The sequence below is a fragment of the Oryctolagus cuniculus genome, chromosome X (assembly GCF_051225735.1).
Source record: "Oryctolagus cuniculus isolate XC-2025 breed Fujian yellow rabbit chromosome X, ASM5122573v1, whole genome shotgun sequence".
Classification (NCBI taxonomy): Eukaryota; Metazoa; Chordata; class Mammalia; order Lagomorpha; family Leporidae; genus Oryctolagus; species Oryctolagus cuniculus.
In genome coordinates, this window is record NC_142888.1 from 36008425 (window position 1) to 36029404 (window position 20980).

The 20980-nt window shown below is 57.0% G+C and overlaps 1 protein-coding gene across 2 annotated transcripts; it reads left to right on the forward strand.

Moving 5' to 3' along the window:
- The first annotated feature begins 9634 nt into the window (after positions 1 to 9634).
- On the forward strand, positions 9635 to 17000 carry LOC100356150 (melanoma-associated antigen D4). 2 transcript variants are annotated; one of them, XM_008248508.4, is made up of 13 exons: positions 9635 to 9774; positions 10779 to 10992; positions 11265 to 12098; positions 12512 to 12715; positions 12823 to 12886; positions 13084 to 13163; positions 13538 to 13629; positions 14197 to 14276; positions 14361 to 14403; positions 14797 to 14859; positions 15752 to 15866; positions 16178 to 16608; positions 16791 to 17000. In XM_008248508.4, exons 2-13 carry the CDS (start codon positions 10780 to 10782, stop codon positions 16798 to 16800), a joined length of 2229 nt encoding a protein of 742 aa, XP_008246730.1. In that variant the 5' UTR covers positions 9635 to 9774; position 10779; the 3' UTR covers positions 16801 to 17000. The 2 variants fall into 2 exon arrangements, with proteins under 2 accessions (XP_008246730.1, XP_089180382.1); XM_089324256.1 differs by lacking the exon at positions 16791 to 17000 and having other exon boundaries at positions 16178 to 16612.
- Positions 17001 to 20980: the final 3980 nt, after the last annotated feature.

Here is a 20980-nt window from a genome sequence, read left to right on the forward strand (position 1 = left end):
CACTTTGTGTTTCTATGGGGGTGCAAACTGTTGAAATCTTTACTTAATGTATACTAAACTGATCCTCTGTAAAAAAAAAAAAAAAGAAAGAAATTATCAACTCCCAACTTGACTCTCACTGGGATTAAACATGACAATAGGTCTGATCTGATTTCATCATCATTTAAAAAAATCATCTATAATTTTTCACTTTATGTTTCTGTGTGGGAGCAAACTGTTGAAATCCTTACTTAATGTATACTAAGCTGATCTTTTGTATATTAAGATAATCGAAAATGAATCTTGATGTGAATGGAAGGGGAGAGGGAGTGGGAAAGGGGAGGGTTGTGGGTGGGAGGGACGGTATGGGGGGGAAGCCATTGTAATCCATAAGTCGTACTTTGGAAATTTATATTCATTAAATAAAAGTTAAAAAAAGAAAACATAGTTCAGAACAAAAAGTCAACTCAAAACTTAGAGACAGAAGACTGCAGGGAGAGATCATATCTCAGTAACTGTTCACTTGGGGCGCATATCAACAAATAACATACAAAGCGGCAGAAGATTAAACTTGAGAACATTATTAAATTGCTAAAACCCAGTATGGACAAGTCTGGTAATCCGAAATTTCTGGGAGCTATAGGCACAGGATGTTCCTACAAACTTGGTATGCTTTTCCTCAAGGAATTTTACCAAATTTTTACTAGGAGGATTATCAGGTAACCAGAGAAAACTCTCTCCCTCTTATAGCCTGGAGGAAGGGAACATTGACTACTTTAAAATCCACCATGGGGCCAGCATTGTGGCATAGTGGGTAAAGCCACCACCTGGGATACCAGCATTACATGTGAGGGCTAGTTCATGTCCTGGCTACTCCACTTCCCATTCAGCTCCCTGCTAATGAATGGGAAAAGTAGCACAAAATGGTCCAAGTGTTTGGTCCCTGACACCCACATGGGAAACCTGGATGGCACTTCTCACTCCTGGTTTCTACCTAGTCCAGCCCTGGCTGTTAGGGCCATCTAGAGTATGAACCAGGGGAAGGAAGATGTCTCTCTCTTTTGACTATACCTCTCTCTCTGTGACTCTGACTTTCAAATAAATATTTATCAAATACACCTAGACACATCTTCCCTATCTCCATTACAGAGTAAAACATTTAACTTAAAGGGGAAAATTGATCAAATCCTGTACCCTGAGGGCAATGATACAATCCCAATTAATGAGGGCTACAGAATTCAAAGATCACTGGAAATTTAGAAGTTATTGTGTCCTCTCTAAATTTTAAAAGCTCAAAGAGAGGATTTTGAATGTTCCACGTGATTTTTTATATTGCACATGTGATTAAGATCCTTCAGAATTTTTTTCTACATTTGGCATATTTCACTTAACATGATGACCTTCAGTTTTTTCCATGTTGTTGAAAATGACAGAATTTATCCTTTTTATGGTTGTGTTTAAGAACCACATTTTCTTTATCTCTTCATCAGTTGATAGACACTTAGTTTGTTACAATTTCATATCTATTGTGATGACTGTTGTACATAGGAGTGCAGATGTCTCTTTTCACACTGCTTTTGTATATATATAAACATATATAGTATGTGTGTGTATACATGCAGAAGTGGGGTTGCTAGGTTGTATGGTAGATTGACTTTTGATTTGTCTTTGAGAACTTCTCCTATTCTGTTTTCAGGAATGACTGTACTGATTCGCCTTAATTTCTTGTGCTACTCAGATCTTGTTTGAAAAATCCAATCCTCATTCATTCTAATGTGCTGAACCATTTCCTTGCTTTTTCCTAGTGGTCACATAGTTTCAAGTCTTACATTTAAGTCTTTAATCCATTTTGATTTCTGTAAATGGTGAGGGATGGGGTCTAGCTTCATTTTTTCTGCATGTGGATATCCAATGTTCCAGAAACATTTATTGAAAGTACTGTCTCGTTCATATCACCTTTGTCAAAGACCAGTTGGCTGTAGATGCATGAATTTACTTCTAGGATTTCTATTTTGTTCCACTTGTCTATATGTTTTTTTTATTCCAGTACAATGCTGATTTTCTTTAAAAATTTATTTCAAATATTTTAACAAACACTAAAATTTTATGTATTTATTGGGTATGATGCAAAGTTTTGATAAATACATGAGTTGTAAAATATCTGATGATAAGTGTGAATACATCTGTCTTCTCAAACCTATAACATTTAAGGTGAAAATATCCAAAGTTCTATTTTCTTATGTATTTTACAAAGAAACATACAATAGATACACTAATAGTATCTGTAGTCAGTCTAGTGTGCAACAGAACTTCAGAATTCTTACTCCTACCTAGCTATAATTTACTAGTTGCCAGTCAACATTCCAATATCTCCCTCCCGCATCCCTCCCCAGCTTCTGGCAACCATTATTATACTTTTATCTTCTATAATAAAATCAGCTTTTTAAAGGCTCCACTTAAGAGTAAGATCTTCTGGGGGCCGGCACTGTGGTGCAGTGGGTTAAAGCCCTGGCCTGAAGCAATGGCAACCCATGTAGCCGGTTCTAGTCCTGTCTGCTCCTCTTCCGATCCAGCTCTCTGCTGTGGCCTGGGAAGGCAGTAGAGAATCCCAAGTCCTTGGACCCCTGCACCCACATGGGGGACCTGGAAGAGGCTCCTGGCTCCTGGCTTCGGATTGGCTCAGCTCCAGCCATTGCAGCCATCTGAGGAGTGAACCAGCAGATGGAAGACCCCTCTTTCTGTCTCTACCTCTCTCTGTAAATCTGTCTTCATTTTGTTGATGGGATGTATCACATTAATTGGTTCACGTGTGCTAAAACACTCTTGCATCCCAATCCCACCAGATTATAGTAAATAGTCTTATTACTGTGCTAATGGATTCAATTTTATGGTACATTATTGAGAACTTTTGCATAAATGTTCATTGTGTATATTGGCCTATAGCTTTCTTTTGTTATGTTATTACTAGCTTTCAGGACATAATACAGGGCTGTTGTCACCAGAACTGCACATTAGTGGCATAAAAATAGGCACATAGGCCAATGGAAAGAACAGAAATAACACAAATAAACTTGCACATCTACAACGAACTTATCCTTAATAAAGATAGTAGAAACTGTGGAGAAAATATATTCTCTTCAAGAAATGGGGCTGAGAAACTTTATTTCCACATGCAGAAGTCTGAAAGAATACCACTGTCTGTTACTCAAGAAAAAGGTTGACACCAAATAGATCAAAGATCTAAATGTAAGAGAAGAAACTGTGAAACTGCTAGGGGAAAACTTAAGTGATATAGTTGGAGACATTGGCACAGGAAATAATTTTTCTATCAGGCTCTAATAGCAGGCAATAAACCAGAAGTAGACAAACGAGATTTAATCAAACTAAAAATCTTTGCAAATAAAGAAAGCAAACAACAAAGAGAAGAGGAATTCAACAGAACTTAAAATATCTTTAAATCACACATCTGCTAAAGATTACTATCCGGAAAATATAAGAATACAAATAATCACGAAAAATCTAAAATACAGTTAAAAAAGGGGAAAAAATGTCAAGAGATATGTTACAAAAAAAGTGGCAAAAAAACACATGAAAAGATGTTCAGTAACAATAGCCATCATGGATATGAAAATACAAATGACAATGAAGCATAACCAAGCACCAATTAAAGTGGTTATTCTCATAATATTTTATATTCTCTTCATGTCCTGAAAACTTCCTCCACAGCATTTATGAGTATGTGTCACAGGGATATATAAACTTCAGAGGGATCCTTTTTGAAACCTAGGTGTCTCCATCTCAGTGCAATCCGCATGGTGAAAGATAACATGACCTGCTTTATTCTCACTGCATATCCTGAGGGCCTAGTCCAGTGCTTACTACATAAGCAAATCACATTCTCAGAGACATTTGTAGGAGGAATGAATGAGCAAACTGAGAAATGAAATGGAAAGGATGGAAGAGCTGATAGAGGGACTGCAGGATCAGTGTATATACAAAAGCTCTCCCTGCAGGTACAGCACCACCTGACCCCGGGGCTGGGAAACAGACCCGGATGTGTGAGGGAGGGCAAAGGGCAGAAAGACAACCAGGGTGGAATATACAGAGGAGAAAAGGAAACTGAGAGAAGGATGGAGTTAAAATCAGATGGGGGACTGAAAACTGTAGGAAAGAGGAGCAATTTCTCTCTCTCTCTCTCTCTCTCTCTCTCTCTCTCTCTGCCATCTCGAGCTCCGTCATCTCTCAGTCTCTAGCTACGTCTGTGCAGAAAAAGAGAGGGAGGAGGCAGAGGAGATGAGGGAGAGATGGAGGACAGAGACAGGAGGCCAGCTACAAGGTGACAAGCAGAGGGTCAGCGCAGGAAGGAAGTAAAGGAGCCCCTCTCCTGAGCCTGTGCAGCGAGGAAGACACTGATTCACAAGTTCCCTCTTTTCTTCCCCTCACCACCAGATGTCAACATTTGCTATGGAAAACGAAAGGCACTGGCCCACAGGAAGGCAGCAAAGATCTCATTCCAGTCATCGCTGTTGGCAAAAAGCTAGTAGCTCAGATGTCAGCAGGGCGAAGCCTGAGGGAAAGAGAAAGGGGCAGAAAGGCACTCGTCATTCTGAAGCAAGCGTCGTTCTGGTGTCGGTGTGGGAAACACCGACGGGGAAGGTTGCAGACGGATGCCTGGGCTGCAGCTGAAGGGGGAAAGGAGGAAGCAGGGAGTCTACGGTATATCAGTGCACGGAGAACCATCCACGGTGGGGCACCGGGGAGACACTGAATCCTCCCGGGGACAAAGGGAAGAATTCCAGATGGCACGTGGCCCTCTGCTAGCCGTGGCCTTCATGACATCAAACCTGGAACATGAACTCCTGAGTTCAATCTCCCACGCCATGAGAGTGTCAGAGTCAGGGTCACTTGACTCCCAGGACGTTTTCGCAAGTGATGTAAGGGTAACGAGTGCCCAAAAAACCATCGTATTTTTCAGCACCAGTGTTTCTCAAGCGTGGGCCAGAATTGCCAGCTGAGGCTGACGGAGGCTCACGGGCAACAACCTGAGTATCAGAGAGCTCTATCCTGGAGGGCCACCTCCCAAACGGAAGCCACTGGAGCGCCCTCACCTTAGTCTGGTCACCAGCCCGTCCCTTTCCCTCTCCTGAGACAAGGGGTGGATCGCAGGGATGCAGTCTGGGTACCAATGGGCGTGCAGGCAGCAGGGCTGTGGCTGCACAATGTGATGTGTTGGGGGAGGACAGGGGCTGGGAGGAGCGTGGTGTCAACTTCCAAGGCTGTCATTTTGGTATTCCGGGGACACCAGCAGCCCTACGGCATCAAATACAGGCTTAACCAAGAGGCTGAGCAGCCCGCACAACGTCAGACTCCTTCCACGAAGGGCCATCAAGGAAAACTTCATCATCAAAGAAATTGTCTCATCTCCTGCCCCTTTCTGGGGGGAGGGGGTGAGGCCAGAGACGCTGCTCCCTGCGATGTCATGATGAGCTGTGGAGGATACTCTCACACTGTTAAGTCAGTAGTGGCTGAAAGAGCTGTGTCTAGGGCCAGCAGTGAGGTGTGTTGTCCATCTCCAGGTGACAGTAAAATGCCAGACACGTGAAGCACCATTGTCCATGTATGAGAAAAGACAGGCATTAAGGAGTCACGTGGCTGTCCTCGTGGGAGACGATGGGAAGTGGCCACATCTAGTTATGAGTGGGACACCTGAGGAATCTGAGCAGTCGGTGAGTTGGCCACGGGATGGCAGAGCAATCCGCACATGTCAAACGTCAAGCTCAAAGAACTGAGAAAGAAAATGAGTCCTCAGTGAGGACGCCCCGTTTGCTGAGAGGCCAGCTTGGGCACCTTAGCAAGGGCTTGCGGGAACTTGCGGTCGGTGAAAGAGCTCCTGAGGGAAAGAGAGTGGTGGGAGCGTTGCTGGCACTCGGAAAGCCTTGAGCGTCCACCCATCATCAGATCTCCCGGGTGCCCACAATCGTGCTTTTGCACTGGCACACGCGTGAGAAGTGACATGAACCCTGGTGGCATCGTGATTTGAAAGCAGAAAAGGCGGCAGATGCCATAGAGGCCAGACAGGAGCAAAAGTCACGGAGAATCCAAAGGAAGAAACATCTCCTTCTCCCTGGAAGCCATCGTTCAACACAGAAGTGCTTCCAACCTGTACGACACGAAGCCTCCTAGCTGGGTCTCCCGCATCTCCCACCTTACCCTTGGACCATCCCAGACACACTCCACAGAAAACGGAAGACTTATAAAAACAAATGTGTTGCTTAGAACCCTTAGCCATGCATATGACCACAGATGGGGACACTGCATTTCTGCCCTCTGGAGAATGGCAGGATCACACACCATGCGCTTTCCATGCACAGCGATGTGGAAACTTCTTAGACGCAAGCGTGGTGCCATGCATCGATCTTAAAAGCATGGATTTCAGTGAAAAGTTTGAAGAACTCTAATGCATACTAGGGCTACCAGCTGGGATGGCTTAACGTGCACCCAGTAGAGTTTTGCGGGTTTTGTTCTTTTTTCAGGTGGATGCACCTACAGCATATCAAGGTCTGCCCACGGGTCACTTTGGGAACTTTTCCTTGCGCAAACTGTAGATGAAGAGGAACCACAGGTACCATCCCACCTAAACACCTATAAATAAAACAAAACCACAGAATGCATTCTGTCATGGCTCCACCTACCATCCGGGACCGCAGGCAACCTGAGCAGGTGAGCCCTGACTGCCCAGTGCCCTGGCCCCAAGGTCTTGCCTGCCTAGAGCTCACGGGCAGCAGCACAGGGAGAGTGCACACGGAGTCTGAAGGGCAACCAGGGTGACGGACACAGCGTGGAGGATGCGGAGAGGCCAATGCGATGAGAATTTGCCAGGACTCCTGCAGGCGAGAGAGGCAGCTCGGGAGAGTTCGAGTGGTTGTCCGAGTACATGAGAAAGGGGGAATGGAGGTCTATGAATCCAGCTTTCCGCTGTGAGTCTTTGTGTGGCTAACGGTGGCACTTACTGGGCTTGTGAAGACGGCAGAGCAGCAAGAGAGATGGGGATGAGTGAGGGCGGGGGGGGGGGGGTTGAGGACACCCAGTGACCTCACACAGGCTGACTGCGAGGAGCCCCTCCGACATGCGACAAGAGCTGTCACCTAAGCAGTTGCACGCCTGCACTCCGTGCTCAGAAGTGCAGTGCTGCCTGCGGTTGCAGAGCCGGCGGTTACTCACAAAACCCTAGTTTTCAAGGCTTCTTTGACAGGGTCTGCACTTCCCCCACAGAGCACCTGTTACAGGCAAAGGGCCGAGAGATGCAGGCAGCTGACGGGGAGATTGACACGCAACAGCCGAGGAAAGCCACGGAGCCCAGTATGGTTGACATTGGCCTCTGAGAGTGAAACCTTGGGTCCCGCCATTCACCCGGGCAAGGCTGAGAGAAGACAATAGGTAAGAACCTGTAACGGATGTGCCGAAATGTCCAGGTTCCATTTGAGATGAGGCCACAGCGTGTTCTGTCTTTTACGGCGCGGGCTGCCACCCCAGAAGCAGCACCTCATATGTGCTGTTGGGGAGGACCCACTTGATGTGCTCTCCAGGCTGCACACTGAGGATCCAGCTCAGAGAAGTCGAGCGACTGAGTGGGCTCACACAGCCAGGGACAGACAGGGCACTCCACGGCTGGAATTCTGAAGCCAGCCCTGCCTGCTTCCAGAGGAACACAGCTGCCCCAGGCTCCAGCCCTGGAAGGAAGCAGGGCAAACATTGAACACTGGCGACACCACGAACCAGATGCCTGAGCCAGAGCCTGCCGTGCTCACACACACACACACACACACACACACGCCTGATTGTCCCGGCCACTCCAGGAGGCACCTGGAAGGCCTTGAGAGCAGGGTGATGGTGTCAGTCTTGGGCAAAAGGCCTGACCTTGGGAGCAGAGAGTGCACCCCGAGGAGCAATGCCCAAACCTGCATACACCCCCATAGTACATACTGGTGGTGGGGCTGACCACAGGTGTGTCTTCCTGACCACAGAACAGGAGCGTGGGCCTCGGAGAAGACACACCTTGCTTGTTTGTGACAGATGTTGCAGTCAGGGAGAACACTCAGTCGGACGGAGCAGGGGAGGGTGCGTCATCTCCAGGCACCACTGGGAGAACACGAGCCCCAGGTGCAACATGTGCACTTTCTGTTGTGGCCTTGTGTGGTTCGTGCAAGGTGTCTGCACCTCAGCTTCTTGGTCTGTCAAACGGGGATGCAGTCATGCGTCCCCCAGGGCTGCTGTGAAAGGAAGGGGAGCTGCAGGTGCCGGGGTGACATTGAAAGCTGCATGCAGGGTAGCTGGGGAAGCAGGTGTCGCAAGCCTGACTGCGGGTAAAGAGCCGGAACAGGGAGGAGAACACAAAGGTGCACAGTGGGGAGGAAGCGAGAAGGGAAGTGGAGGGGACAGAGATGGACAGTGGAGTGGACAGAGATGGACAGTGGAGAGGAACAGAGATAAACAGTGGCGGGGACAGAGGAGGACAGTGGCGGGGACAGAGACGGACAGAGCAGGGGACAGACATGGACAGTGGAGGGGACAGAGAAGGACAAGGAAGTGGACAGAGATGGACAGTGGAGGGGACAAAGATGGACAGTGGGTAGGAACAAAGGAGGTCAGTGGAGGGGACAGAGGAGGTCAGTGGAAGGGACAACAGAAGAGACAGTGGAGGGGACAGAGGTGGATAGTGGAGGACAGATGTGGACAGTGGAGGGGACAGGGGACAGCGTAGGGGATGGAGACGGACAGCAGAGGCGACAGAGGAGGTCAGTGGGGGTGGACAGTGGAGGACAGTGGTGGGGTCAGAGATGGTCAGTAGAAGGGACAACAGAAGATAGTGGAGGGGACAAAGGAGGTCAGTGGGGGTGGACAGTGGAGGACAGTGGAGGGGACAGAGGAGGTAAGCCGAGGGAAACAGAGGTGGACACTGGACAGGAACAGAGGACATTGGCGGGAACAGAGCAGGACAGTGGAGGGGATGGAGGATGGCAGCAGAGGGGACGGAGATGGACCGTGGAGGGGACAGAGGGCAGTGGAGGGCACGGAGGAGGACAGTGGAGAAGACAAAGGAGGACAGTGGAGGGAAACAGGGCGGACATTGGAGGGGACAGAAGAGGCGGACAGAGGAGGTCAGCGGAGGGGACAGAGATGGACCGTGGAGGGACAGAGGACAGCGGAGGGGAACAGAATGGCGACTGCCACCCTCTGGCCATTGAAATTCCCTGACTCGGTGGGCTGAGGGTTCCCACGTGTTTCAGGTAGAGACCCTGCGGGAGCCGTCTCTAGCGCGGTCCACGGGGACGCGCTGGGGAGTGGGGCACAGGGCATCGCAGACTCGCCTCGGGCAGCGTGAGTGTGCGGGCAGGAGGACTGAGCGGACACGGGGCAAGGCAGGGAGATGGACACTAGGTGATGGGGAGGTGGAGCTGCGGCGCAGGGAGGGAGCTTGCGCGCCAGCGGCGGCAGCGTCAGGGCCGGGAAGAATCGCGCGGGAAGAAGAAACCCCCCACCCACCCGCGCCCCGACACGCACACCCGCCCACCCACCTGCGGGACCGCATGCGCACTGGGGAGCTGGAGGAAAGGGCTTTTGTTGGGAAAGCGGGCGGGCTGGAGGGGTCGGCGCATGCGCAGCCTGCCGAGCCGCGGGGGGTGCGCGGAGAAAAGGGGCGGGGTGGTCCGAGCTGCTGTGCTGGCAGCAGTAGGCGAGGGCGCGGCTGCGGGGTTCCTGGTGCTGAGGACGGACGCCATTGGAGCCCCAGGGAAGGTAGGGATCCAGCCCCAGGGCGCAGCGGGCCGGGGCGAGTGGAGGCTGACACGCGGCGCCCTCCCCGCGCGCCCTCCGTTCGGAGCGGAGTCCGAGCCCGAGGACGCAGAACCCGTTAGCCCCGAGGTCCACGCCGACGCCCCCGCCCCCGCGGCCGTCTCCGTCAGAGCCGGGCGCCGCGGTGCGAGCTTGGCCCCCGCCGAAGCCCGCGCTGCGACCCGGTCAGCAGCTCGAGCACTCGGAGCCCGGGGGCCCCACCCCCACCCCGGCGCGCCTAGATTACTCCAGCCCGGCTGACCGCCTGCCCCTTCCTGGAGAGCCAGTGCTGGGAGTCCAGAGCCGTCGCGCTCCATCCAGTTCCAGCCGCACCTGGGTGTCAGGCGCCCACCCCTTGCACCCCCTGGCGCTCCAGCGCGGGCCGGACCGAGACCGGAGTCCGCTGAGCCCCGCGCTGTGACCCAGCCAGAGGGTCCCCCGGGATCCAGTTTCCCGGAGCCTCCCGCTGCCCCCGCCTGTGTGCGCGTCCGCATCTGCCCTGCCCCCCCACCCCCGCCCCTACCTGGCCCCCTGCCCCAGCCTTCCCACTCTAGTCCTTTGTCCCCCACCACCACCACCAACTCCCACCCACCCCCACCCCCACCCCCTGTCTTGGCGAGTCCCCTTGGTGACTCTGGGGACCCAGCCCTATGGAGAGCCCCTTGCAAATCTAGCCCCTGGGAGGGGGAGGGGGCGGGGGCAGCGGGACTCCTGCACGCGGCTTTCAGGGTCCTCAAGTCCCCTCCGACGACGTCCTTAGCTTCTGGGCGAGGTCCCTGTCCCTGACCTCGTGGGCCCAGCACACACCCACCTCCATGCAGTACTGCCCACTAACCCGAGGATCGCCCGCCCTCCCTGGCCTCCTGGGAGATCTACTCCTGCCTGAGCCCAGCCCCTGCCCGCACAGCTGCCTCACCTCCCTGTCCTCCAACGCTGTGCCCTCACTCTGCTCCCCCTGGCACTCGCAGCATGGCCGAGGGAAGCTACAGCGTGCAGTCGGGGAGCTACGCTGTTGAAGACATGGAGGAAGGCAGAGGCGAGGCGGGCAGGGAGGAAGAGATGGTGGAAGGAAACGACTACGAAGAATTTGGTGCTTTTGGCGGCTATGGCGCCCTCACCAGCTTTGACATCCACCTGCTCAGAGCCTTCGGCAGCCTGGGGTCGGGCCTTCGCATCTTATCGGTGAGGCGCCCGGGCCTGGACACCTGCTTGTCCCCGGGAAGGAGGGCTGGCTGAAGGGGAGGGCCCGATGGCCAAGGCCAGCCTCCCCCACCCTCCCAGTGGCCAAGGCCAGCTCCCTGCCACCTTCCCGCGGGCGCTCAGAGGAAGGGGGCTGGGAAGGTCCTGGGGGTGGTCGGCACTGGCTTCTGGGAGGAGGCTGGCGGGCACAGCGAGGCCTGGGTGCAAGTGTGCCAGGCTACGTGCCTCCCTTCCCCTTCTCTCTGGCCTTGCAGAACGAGCCCTGGGAACTGGAAAACCCTGTGCTGGCCCAGACCCTGGTGGAGGCTTTGCAGCTGGACCCGGACACACTGGCCAATGAGACGGCCGCCCGTGCTGCCAACGTAGCCCGCTCTGCCGCCTCCAACCGAGCCGCTCGGGCTGCTGCCGCTGCCGCCCGCAGGTCCTTCAACCAGGTGATGGGGAACCACCGGCAGCCCACACCGCAGGCCTCGGGACGTGTGAGCCAGCCCGTGCCGGACGCCAGGGCCCCGGGGGCCGCCCCGGAAACACCTCCTGCTTCTCCGCAGATCTCCCCGCCGATGTCGGGCCCCAGCACGATGGCTGCCCCTGGGGCTCCGGCCGCCTCCTCCGCACCGTCGCCCGCTGCCTCCCAGGCCCAGGAGGCTGCTGCCGAGGGCCCCAGTGCGGCCCGCACATCCTCACAGGCCCCCAGTGCCGCCGAGACGGATGCCACCCGGGCCCCGACCGCCTTCCTGGGTCAGAATGACGTCTTTGATTTCACTCAGCCCGCAGGTGTCAGCGGCATGGCCTTCCCACGCCCCAAGAGGCCGGCCCCGGCCCAGGAAGCGGCCACAGAGGGCCCCAGCGATACGTCCGGGGGGCCCCAGGCTGCATCTGCCGGGGAGGTGGAAGCCACCCGGCCCAAGATGACCAAGTCTGGGAAGGCTCTGGCCAAGACTCGCTGGGTGGAGCCTCAGAACGTTGTGGCAGCAGCTGCGGCCAAGGCCAAGACGGCCACAAGCGCCCCTGAGCCTGAGGGTGCAGCTGCCAGCGCTCAGCACAGCGCTGATCCTTGGGCCAGGATGGGAGGCAAGAGGACAAAGAAGGTGAGGTCTGCCCTCCCCACACCCCATTCCCTGTGCTCTGGGCCCTCTGCTTTTGCTGCAGGTGCTGGTGCTCCCTGCCTCTCTTCCTCTCGCCCCTCCTCTCCTCGCCTCCTCTCCTCCCCGCCCCTCCCCCTGCGCCTTCCCTCCAGGGGCCCCCAGGCCTCAGGTCCCTGCTTCCCCAACCCCAGTCTGCTGAGCAGGTTCTGATGGGCCCCACTTCCTGCGCTCAGGACTGGTGGGAGAAGAGGCCAGCCCAGGGCCTGGCATTCAGAGAGCGCACAGCTCAACACATGTCAGGGGCCGCTTGCTGCGCTACTCTTGTGGCTGCTGCCCGCTGAGGGTGGGGCGTGGGCCAGGCGCTCGGGAACGGGCAGCCTGGCAGCCCTGCGTCTCTCCTCTGTGCAATGATGCAGTCCAAGCACCTGGACGAGGAACATGAGAGCAGCGAGGAGGAGAGAGAGCCTGTGGCGGTCCCACAGACCTGGAGAGCGTCACAGCCGCCCCTGCCGGCGCGGGCTCAGGTGGCCCCTCGGCCCCCGATGGCCGCCACGTCTCAGATCCCGTCCAGGCACGTCCTGTGCTTGCCCCCGCGCAACGTGACCCTTCTTCAGGAGAGGGTAAGGAGTCTGCGCACCCATCCCTGTATCCCCTCCTCTGCTGCGCCCGGGGCCAGTTCCCTGGGGACACCCTGCCTCGGCCTCACCTCGGGCTCTTCCTTCTTTAGGCAAACAAGTTGGTGAAATACCTGATGATCAAGGACTACAAGAAGATCCCCATCAAGCGCTCAGGTAGGCAGCCTGTGCCCTGGGCCAGCCCCGATGCTGGCCACCCCTCACTCGAGTGCCCTCCCCCCGCTGGCAGGCCTGGGCTGGGGCTGCCTTGCACGGGGGTCCTCCCTGCACTGCCCTCGGCAGAGTTGCCTGTGGGGGAGCAGCCCGGGCGCCTGCTGAGCCCGGCTGCTCTCTCCAACTCTGCCCTGCTGCAGACATGATGAAGGACGTCATCCGAGAATATGACGAGCACTTCCCCGAGATCATCGAGCGAGCCACCTACACTCTGGAGAAGGTGGGTCGGGCCTGGGAGCAGCTCCGGGACTTCAGAGCGCTGGCTGGCTCGGCCTGCCACACTGCCGGGCCCGTTGTAGTGATGCGACTACTGGAGGGACCTGTGGCCTCTGCTCCTGCCGGATTGCCTTGCATGGCAGGAAAACACGTGCCCCCTGCCCGGGCACCTCTCCCTGCTGCTCTCCCAGTGTCTCCCTGCCTCGTGAGGGGTGGGGGCTCCCCCGGGGCAGGCCCTGCCTGTCCTCTCTTCCCCCGACCCCACCTGCCCAGTGCTGCCCCTTGCCAAGGAAAAGCCCTACCTGGGCCTGAGCTGGCTGCCTACAGGGTGCCTGGCCTGGGGCTTCCATGTCACGCCCTGCTGCCTTCCCCTCGTAGAAGTTTGGGATCCACTTGAAGGAAATCGACAAGGAGGAGCACCTGTACATCCTCATATGCACGCGGGACTCTTCAGCTCGCCTCCTGGGAAAGTAAGAGAGAGACAAGGGGGCCCCTCCCCGCCTGCCCGTGTCCCCTGGGAGACATGGGACCCAGGTTCAGGTCCGCAGCCTAGCCCTCACGCACAGTCCTTGGTGCCCGGTGACTGCTGGGTCCAAGAGCAACAGCCTCCTGGGGTGCTGTGTTGGGGTACGGAGTGGCGGGAGTGGGCACACGCCCTGTACCGGCCCTGGGAGCTTAGAGGAAAGGGGCGGGAGTCTTCCTCCCCCACTCTGGCCCTGGCCGAGCGGAGCCTCCTGGAAGGGGCTCTTGTTGCTGAGAACGGTCCCAGCTCTAGGGAGGACAGGCGAGGCTTGCAGGTGTTTCTGCGCAGTGCCCTCTGCCGTGCGTCTGTTCCTTCCTCTGCGCGTCCTCCGCAGAGCCCAGGGGGTGAGTGGTCCTGCTCCAGTCTCAGGTGCAGGTGTGTCCCGTGGGAGCTGAGGTGGTGGGCCCTGAGAACAGCCGGGGAGAGTCTGCTGGAACCAGGACAGCTCGGGAGCCGGCTTGCGATCCCGGGGGCGTGTGGCCTGCGGACAGGATCCCTGTGTCTTTGCCCTCAGGACCAAGGACACCCCCAGGCTGAGTCTGCTCTTGGTGATCCTGGGCGTCATCTTCATGAACGGCAACCGCGCCAGCGAGGGTGAGTGGGCGGCCCTGCCGCCGGGAGGCTGGCCCTCGGTGCCCTCCTGGCACGCCAAAGCCTTTTCCTCGTCTCCCCTCACAGCTGTTCTCTGGGAGGCGCTCCGCAAGATGGGACTGCGCCCCGGGTACGATTGGCCTCTCGGCTCCTGCCCCCCTGTGCTGAATTCCTCCAGAAGAGATCCTGGGATTGCAATACCTGGTGGTCTGGTGCAGGGGAGGGGGCTCCCTGCACGAGGTAGGGGACAGGGGTCCTCAGCAGAGCGCGTGGTGACAGCTCCCGGCTGATCAGCCCCGTGTCTGTGCCGTCTCCAGCAGAGACGTCAGAGACCGAGTCGGGGCTCTCGGGCAGCACGCTCTTAGGGTACCCTGATAGGCAGCCACTGGCCCCTGCTGTGGGGCCGCGCCCCCGTGACACTGCCCTGTGGGCTGCAAGGCTCCTGCTCCCGCCAGGGAGTGCTGTGGCCCACGTGTGGGCACTGCCGCCATCGCCCCTCATGGGCTCCTTTGCTTGCCCTCAGGGTGAGGCACCCGTTCCTGGGCGATCTGAGGAAGCTCATCACCGATGACTTCGTGAAGCAGAAGTAAGTGTCGGCTGAGCCCACAGGTGACACTACACTACACGAGAGGGGTGGGGCCTCTGGCTGCCCGTGTCGGGGGCCTGTGGTGGAGAGTTCCCGTGGGCAGTAGAGCTCTGGGCCAGTCTGGGGGACAGGAGCAGACGTGGACTGAGATGCGGCAAGGGCTGCCACAGCACCGCCCTCTCCCTGTGCACCTGCCCCAAGGGCTCGCACAGGAGAGGGGCACTGAGCCAGGTAGCCTGAGCCAGCCCAGGCTGGGGAGGCCTAAACCCACTCTGCTGATTTTCAGGCCAGGGCTCACCCTCCTCATGGCCCTTGGACACTGTGGGAGTGGGCAGGGAGGCACTCACTGGGGCACGCACGTGCACAACACACCAGGGCCACAAACACGCACGCGCGCGCGCACACACATACACACAGTGACAGGAATTTCCAGTGTACCTGGGGACGCTGCTCCTGGCTATTTCTTCCTCTCGGGTAGGTTTGCACCTGGGGCCTTCCCAGGGTTCGGTCTGTCTGCACAGAAAACCCTGGTGGGGTAGGGCTGGGCTCAGAGCAGTGGGCGTGCAGGTGGCTCACCTGCCGAAAGGCAGCCAACAGGAATCGGGTCATGGCGAGGAGGGGCAGCGAACCTGTGGCCTCCCTAGGAGTTCGTGACCGCGCCTGTGCCTGCGCCTGTGCCTGCGGCGCTCTCGTGTGCCCCAGGGCAGTGCTGGTGTCAGAAGGCTCTGGAGGCCAGGGTCCAGGCAGGGAGTTAGGGAGGGAGCCAGGGGCTGGGGCTGCAGCAGGAGGAGCTGAGCTGCAGTGTATGGGTGGAAGGGGGGCCTGGGAGCTCATCACTTCAGCCACAAGGCCGCTGGACCAGAAGCCGAGCTCGTGTTGGCATCACCCTCAGGTACCTGGAGTACAAGAAGATCCCCAACAGCAGCCCCCCGGAGTATGAGTTCCTGTGGGGCCTGCGCGCCCGCCACGAGACCAGCAAGATGCGGGTGCTGAGATTCATCGCGCAGGTACGGGAGCCCCCCTGGCGGGTACCACCTCCCGAGAAAACAAGGGCTGAGCCTGCCTCCTTTCTCGTTCCCGGCCTCCGCCAAGTTTCTGGGGAGGAAGCCGAGGCCGAGAAAGGGTACAAGTACCTCCACGGAGCTCGCTGCAGCCGGGAGGATGAGGGGGCAGGGAAGTCCCCAGCCGGGCCACACAGCAGGAGCCCGAAGGCGGCCTTCTGCCCTGTGCTGGTTTTCGGGGGTCACTCGCTGCACCCTGGAGGGCGTGTGGCGGGCGGCGGCGCCCCTGTTACCGTGGCCTCTGTTTTGTGCCTCAGAACCAGAACCGAGACCCCCGGGAATGGAAGGCTCGCTTCCTGGAGGCCGTGGACGATGCCTTCAAGACGATGGACGTGGACATGGCCGAGGAGCACGCGCGGGCACAGCTGAGGGCCCAGATGAACATCGGCGACGAGGCTCTGGTCGGCCGCTGGAGCTGGGACGACATCCAGGCCGAGCTCCTGACCTGGGATGAGGACGGGGACTTTGGCGACGCCTGGGCCCGGATCCCCTTTGCCTTCTGGGCCCGCTACCACCAGTACATCCTGAACAGCAACCGTGCCAACAGGAGGGCCACGTGGCGAGCTGGCGTCAGCAGCGGCAGCAACGGCGGGGCCAGCACCAGCGTCCTAGATGGCCCCAGCACCAGCTCCACCATCCGGACCAGAAATGCCGCCCGGGTTGGCGCCAGCTTCTTCTCCTGGATCCAGTAAGATTTGTCGGGAGAGCAAGCAGGCTGTGCAGGAGCTGGGAGACCTTGGAGGGAGGCGCAGGGTGGGGGCCGCTGGCCCGGCGGTGAGCATGGGGAGAGGTGCAGGTGGGGTTGCCGACGTCCCGCGTGGTTTCCCGCGGCGGGCTCAGCGATCGCGCCCTTGTTCCCTGCGTTGACAGACACCGTTGATGGCCTGAGCCATCTTCCTCACCAAGCCGGAGTGCCGCCTCGGATTCCTTCTTAACACAGCCCTCCCGGCGGTGGCTTTCCCTGGGGGTCGGACGTGGCCTGCAAGACGAAGCTCTCCTCGCTGCTCCTGCTTTCTCGTGTGCTTTCTCTTGTGCTTTCATGTTTTTGGTATCAGTGTTACATTAAATTTGCAGAACGAACAGGGTCGCGTCCTCCTTTGCCCCGGGGGCGAGCCGCTTTAGGGGGCTGGCGAGTGAACACCCAGCCAGCCAGGCAGCGCCTCAGGGCTCTGTGTGATCAGCGACCCACCTGCAAAAAGGCCTGAGCATCGGGCTTGGGTGCAGGCAGGCGTGGCGGTGCGAGCGCCAGCTGCAGGGGGAGACCACAGGGTCTGAGAGGTCCCCACTCGGATGCCAGCAGTGTGTGTGCAGGACAGAGGGAGCTGAGGACTGAGGGCGGCAGCCCTGCCCACGGCAGGGGCAGACCCGGTGCGCAGGCCCTCACCAGGAGCCGCCTCCTGCACCTGGTGTTCCAGAACCTGTGCTCCTCTGGCCCACAGCAGTGCCCCGGGACGGGGTCCTCAGCATGGTGAGGCCGCGCTCCCCCAAGAGGCCCACCCTTCCGCGGGAAGAGGAGGAGTCAGGGCGCTGAAAGCACACACACTTCCTGCACAGCCACTGCCTCCCCCGTGGGCTCGGGAGCACTTCTTTCCCACAACCATGGCTCCCCAGTGACCTGAAGGCCAGGTCCTGCTGTGTTAAAGGCAGGGAACGCGGTGGGGTCTCACAGTGTGCATGTGGAAACGCTGCACGCCCAGGCAGCCTGGACTCCTGCGGAGGACTTGGAAGCAGGGAGGGCCGGGTCCAGGGAATTGCACCACAGTGGTCACTGCTCAGGGTCACAGAGACACAGAGGAGAAGGGGATGGTCCTGTAAGTGTGTCTGCCTCCCTCTCCACAAAAGACTCCCACCCCAGCCAGACCCAGCTGCTGCCCCTCCCTGGGCTGTACTCACTGAGAGGCCCAGGCGACAAGGCGTGCACAGGGCCCCAGCTCAGAAGGGATTCCGGTTTCCTCGGCCTTCTCAGCAAAGCCGATCTGACTTGTGGAGCCCCCGTGAGCGTGAGACTGCACAGAGCAGCCACCTGTGATGGCTGCCCGGTCCCTGACACGGGTTCTGGATGGTTCTGCAGCTCAATTGTTGGATCTGTGGGTGGACAGCAGGAGCGAGAGGAAGAAAGGAAGGGAGGCAGGGAGCACCCCTGAGGCTTGGGCTGTGGGAGAGACAAGGGATGCTGGGGACCACAGCCCTGCTGTGGGAACTGCACACACAGCAGGCAGGAACCCCTGGGACTCTGTGCACCCGGTGTGCCCGTGCCTTGCCCAGATTCAGTAGTGGGGGGCCTCATTATCAGCCACAGGTGTGAGATTGAGCACTGTGCAGAGGGCACTTGACATCACGGATTCATCTACAAAAGAGGAGGAAGCAGCACTCAGGGTGCTGGGCAGGCACCCCCTCCACAGGCCTCCAGGCTTACTGAGGGTCTCGCGGAAGACCCTCCCCCTCTTGTCTGCAGGAGGGAGCACTGAGAGCCGCAGTGGGGGAGGGCAGAGCAGGAGCAAGGGGGCTCTGAGGAAGGGCAGCGACGGGGGGGGGGGGCGGGCCATAGGAGGGTCAGGCGTGGCCACAGGGAGGCAGGCGCCTCCTCACTCAGGGCTGACAGGAAAGCGGGTATACACACACACACACACACACACACACACAGAGAGAGAGAGAGAGAGAGAGAGAGAGAGAGAGAGAGAGAGAGATTTCCAAAGGAATAACCAGGATCCACAGTTCCTGTCAAAAAGGGTTTCCTGGGACCCTTGGGAGCCCCAGGGTCCGTGGGACGTGTGCGTGGCTCTTGACCGAGCCCACAGCCTTCTCCCAGGCCAGGCCAGGCCCTCGCCCTCTCAACTCCTCAGCACTTGTTGGAGGACACAGCAGTCATCTCACTTGCTTCCAGGACACGACGGTCACACCTGAGGCTCCCCTGACCCTTCGTGAACAATTTCTTGTCTGGGCCGATGTCCCCCTTTGCCTGCAGCCCTGAGGGAGGCAGTCCTGGGCCGCCCGTCCCATGGATCAGGAGACTGCAGACCCCCTCCTGAAGTCACACAGCAGGAAGTGGCTGCACAGGGACCAGACCCCAGGAGGCTCCCTGGTCAGGATGCAGGCTCAGGGCCCCACCTCCCTTCACTGACCCTGAACAGCACCGCTGGCTGCTTCCCCACCCCTGAGGATCATCCTGAGCTTTCCAGCCTGCCCCCCAGCCCAGCCTCCTGGGACACCAGGTTGGGCCTCCATCCTGCTCCTCCCCCACTTGGTCCTCATTGTCCTCGACCCTGGGCGAGGGCTCTTGGCGCACAGTCTCCCTGCTTCCTCACTGCTGCCCCTGGGTTCCGTATGTCCACGATGTGCATGTGAGGAGCAGACTCAGAGAAGCGCCTGAGGTCTGGGACCCAGCCACGCCACCGCCTCTGCTAATGAGCTTCATCCATCCCCGCCTTCCCTTGGCCCTGTGTACCTTCTCTCTATGTGCACTGTCCCCTCATGAATGGCAGGATTACCTCGGTAGTAACTGGCAAGTAGCATTCTTCCTGTAGATTACACACGTTTCCTTTGTCAGGTGTACCCACTACAACTGTTCTCACAGTCGTCCATGGTCTGCCTGTGCGTTTGTTCGTGGTGAAGAGCAGGGTTTCTCCATCTGATGGAACTTGGTCCACATTATCTGGTCTCTCTCTGGTCTATCTGATGTCAGTCTTTCGGAGCTGATACCATTTGCCTTGAGCAATGGCACCAAGATTGTCCTGCGTTGATTTCCGGAACTTTCACATTGTGGGCTTTGTTTGACACTCAGGTTCTTACCAAGTGTCAGAACTTTGAGACTGTGCCCGCTATCTTTTCTGGGCACAGTGGAAGGACACTAGACACCAACACCAGAAGGGAAATGGGAAAGTTCACAACTGTGGGCAAATGAAACAACAGCCTCTTAAATAAGCAAGCAATGGGTCAAAGAACAAACCCAAAGGGATGTGACAAGACAGCTTGAGAAACAAGCAGAAACAGAGACACAGCCTGCCACAACTTAGGGGCGGAAGGAAAGCGGCACCGCGGTATTAGGGATGGAGTTACGGCAGTCATTGCTTGCCTGGAAGAGAAGAGATCTCGAATCCAAACCCTCAACACGTTACAGGAACTAGAAAAGGAAGAGCAGCCCTGACCTGGTGTTGGCAGAAGGAAGGGAGTTACAAACACTAGAGCAGAATGAAGCACAACAGAGCGCAGAGAGAGCTCAGAGGAAATCCATGAGATGAGCTGCATGTTCAGAAACGGCCGACGGCAGGAGAGACCCTTCAGTACATCAGCTAAGAAAAGGGATGAAGGGCCCCAGCGACTGAAGTCACATGAAAGAGTGGACAGCTCAACGGGTGTGGCGCATGGAAAGCCGTTCTGAGAGAAACGATGAACCATTCGTAGCAACAAATCGCACTGCCTGGCAGAAACGGTCAGATTCGAGAAACAGATACAAAGGAGAGGGAGTGAGTCGAGAAGCAATAAAGCATCCACAGGGACCCTTCGTGAGGAGGGAGACCGAAGCCACAACCACAGTCCTGCCAACCGTGCAAAGCCCAAGACTAGCTGGCCGCACTGGCAAAGTCCACAAAACATTTAAACAGCAATGAGCAGCCATCGGCAGCAACCTCTTCCCAAGGTGAAGCGGAGGGAATCCTTGCCACTCGTGTGACGAGGCCAGCATCACCTGGATCCAACGTCAGACCACGAGGAAAGAAAACAACAGAGCAATCTACTGAAAGACTGCCGATGAAAAACCACTCACCCAAACGGCAGCACTCCGAGTTCAACATTACAGTCAAAAGCCTAGGGCCTTATGCGGTCCATTCGTGTAAGAAGGTTTCACAGAAAGCAAGGGCAGAAAGCTCTTGATCATCCCAATGCATGCAGTGCAGGGATCCGAAAGAAAAAATGCAACACCTTTCAAGATTGAAAGAAAACAAACTTAGCCAAGCAGGAGCAGAAGGAAACTACTTCAACATATTAAGAGGCATTCTTGAAAATCACAAGTGGCCGGCGCCGCGGCTCACTAGGCTAATCCTCCGCCTGGGGCGCCGGCACCC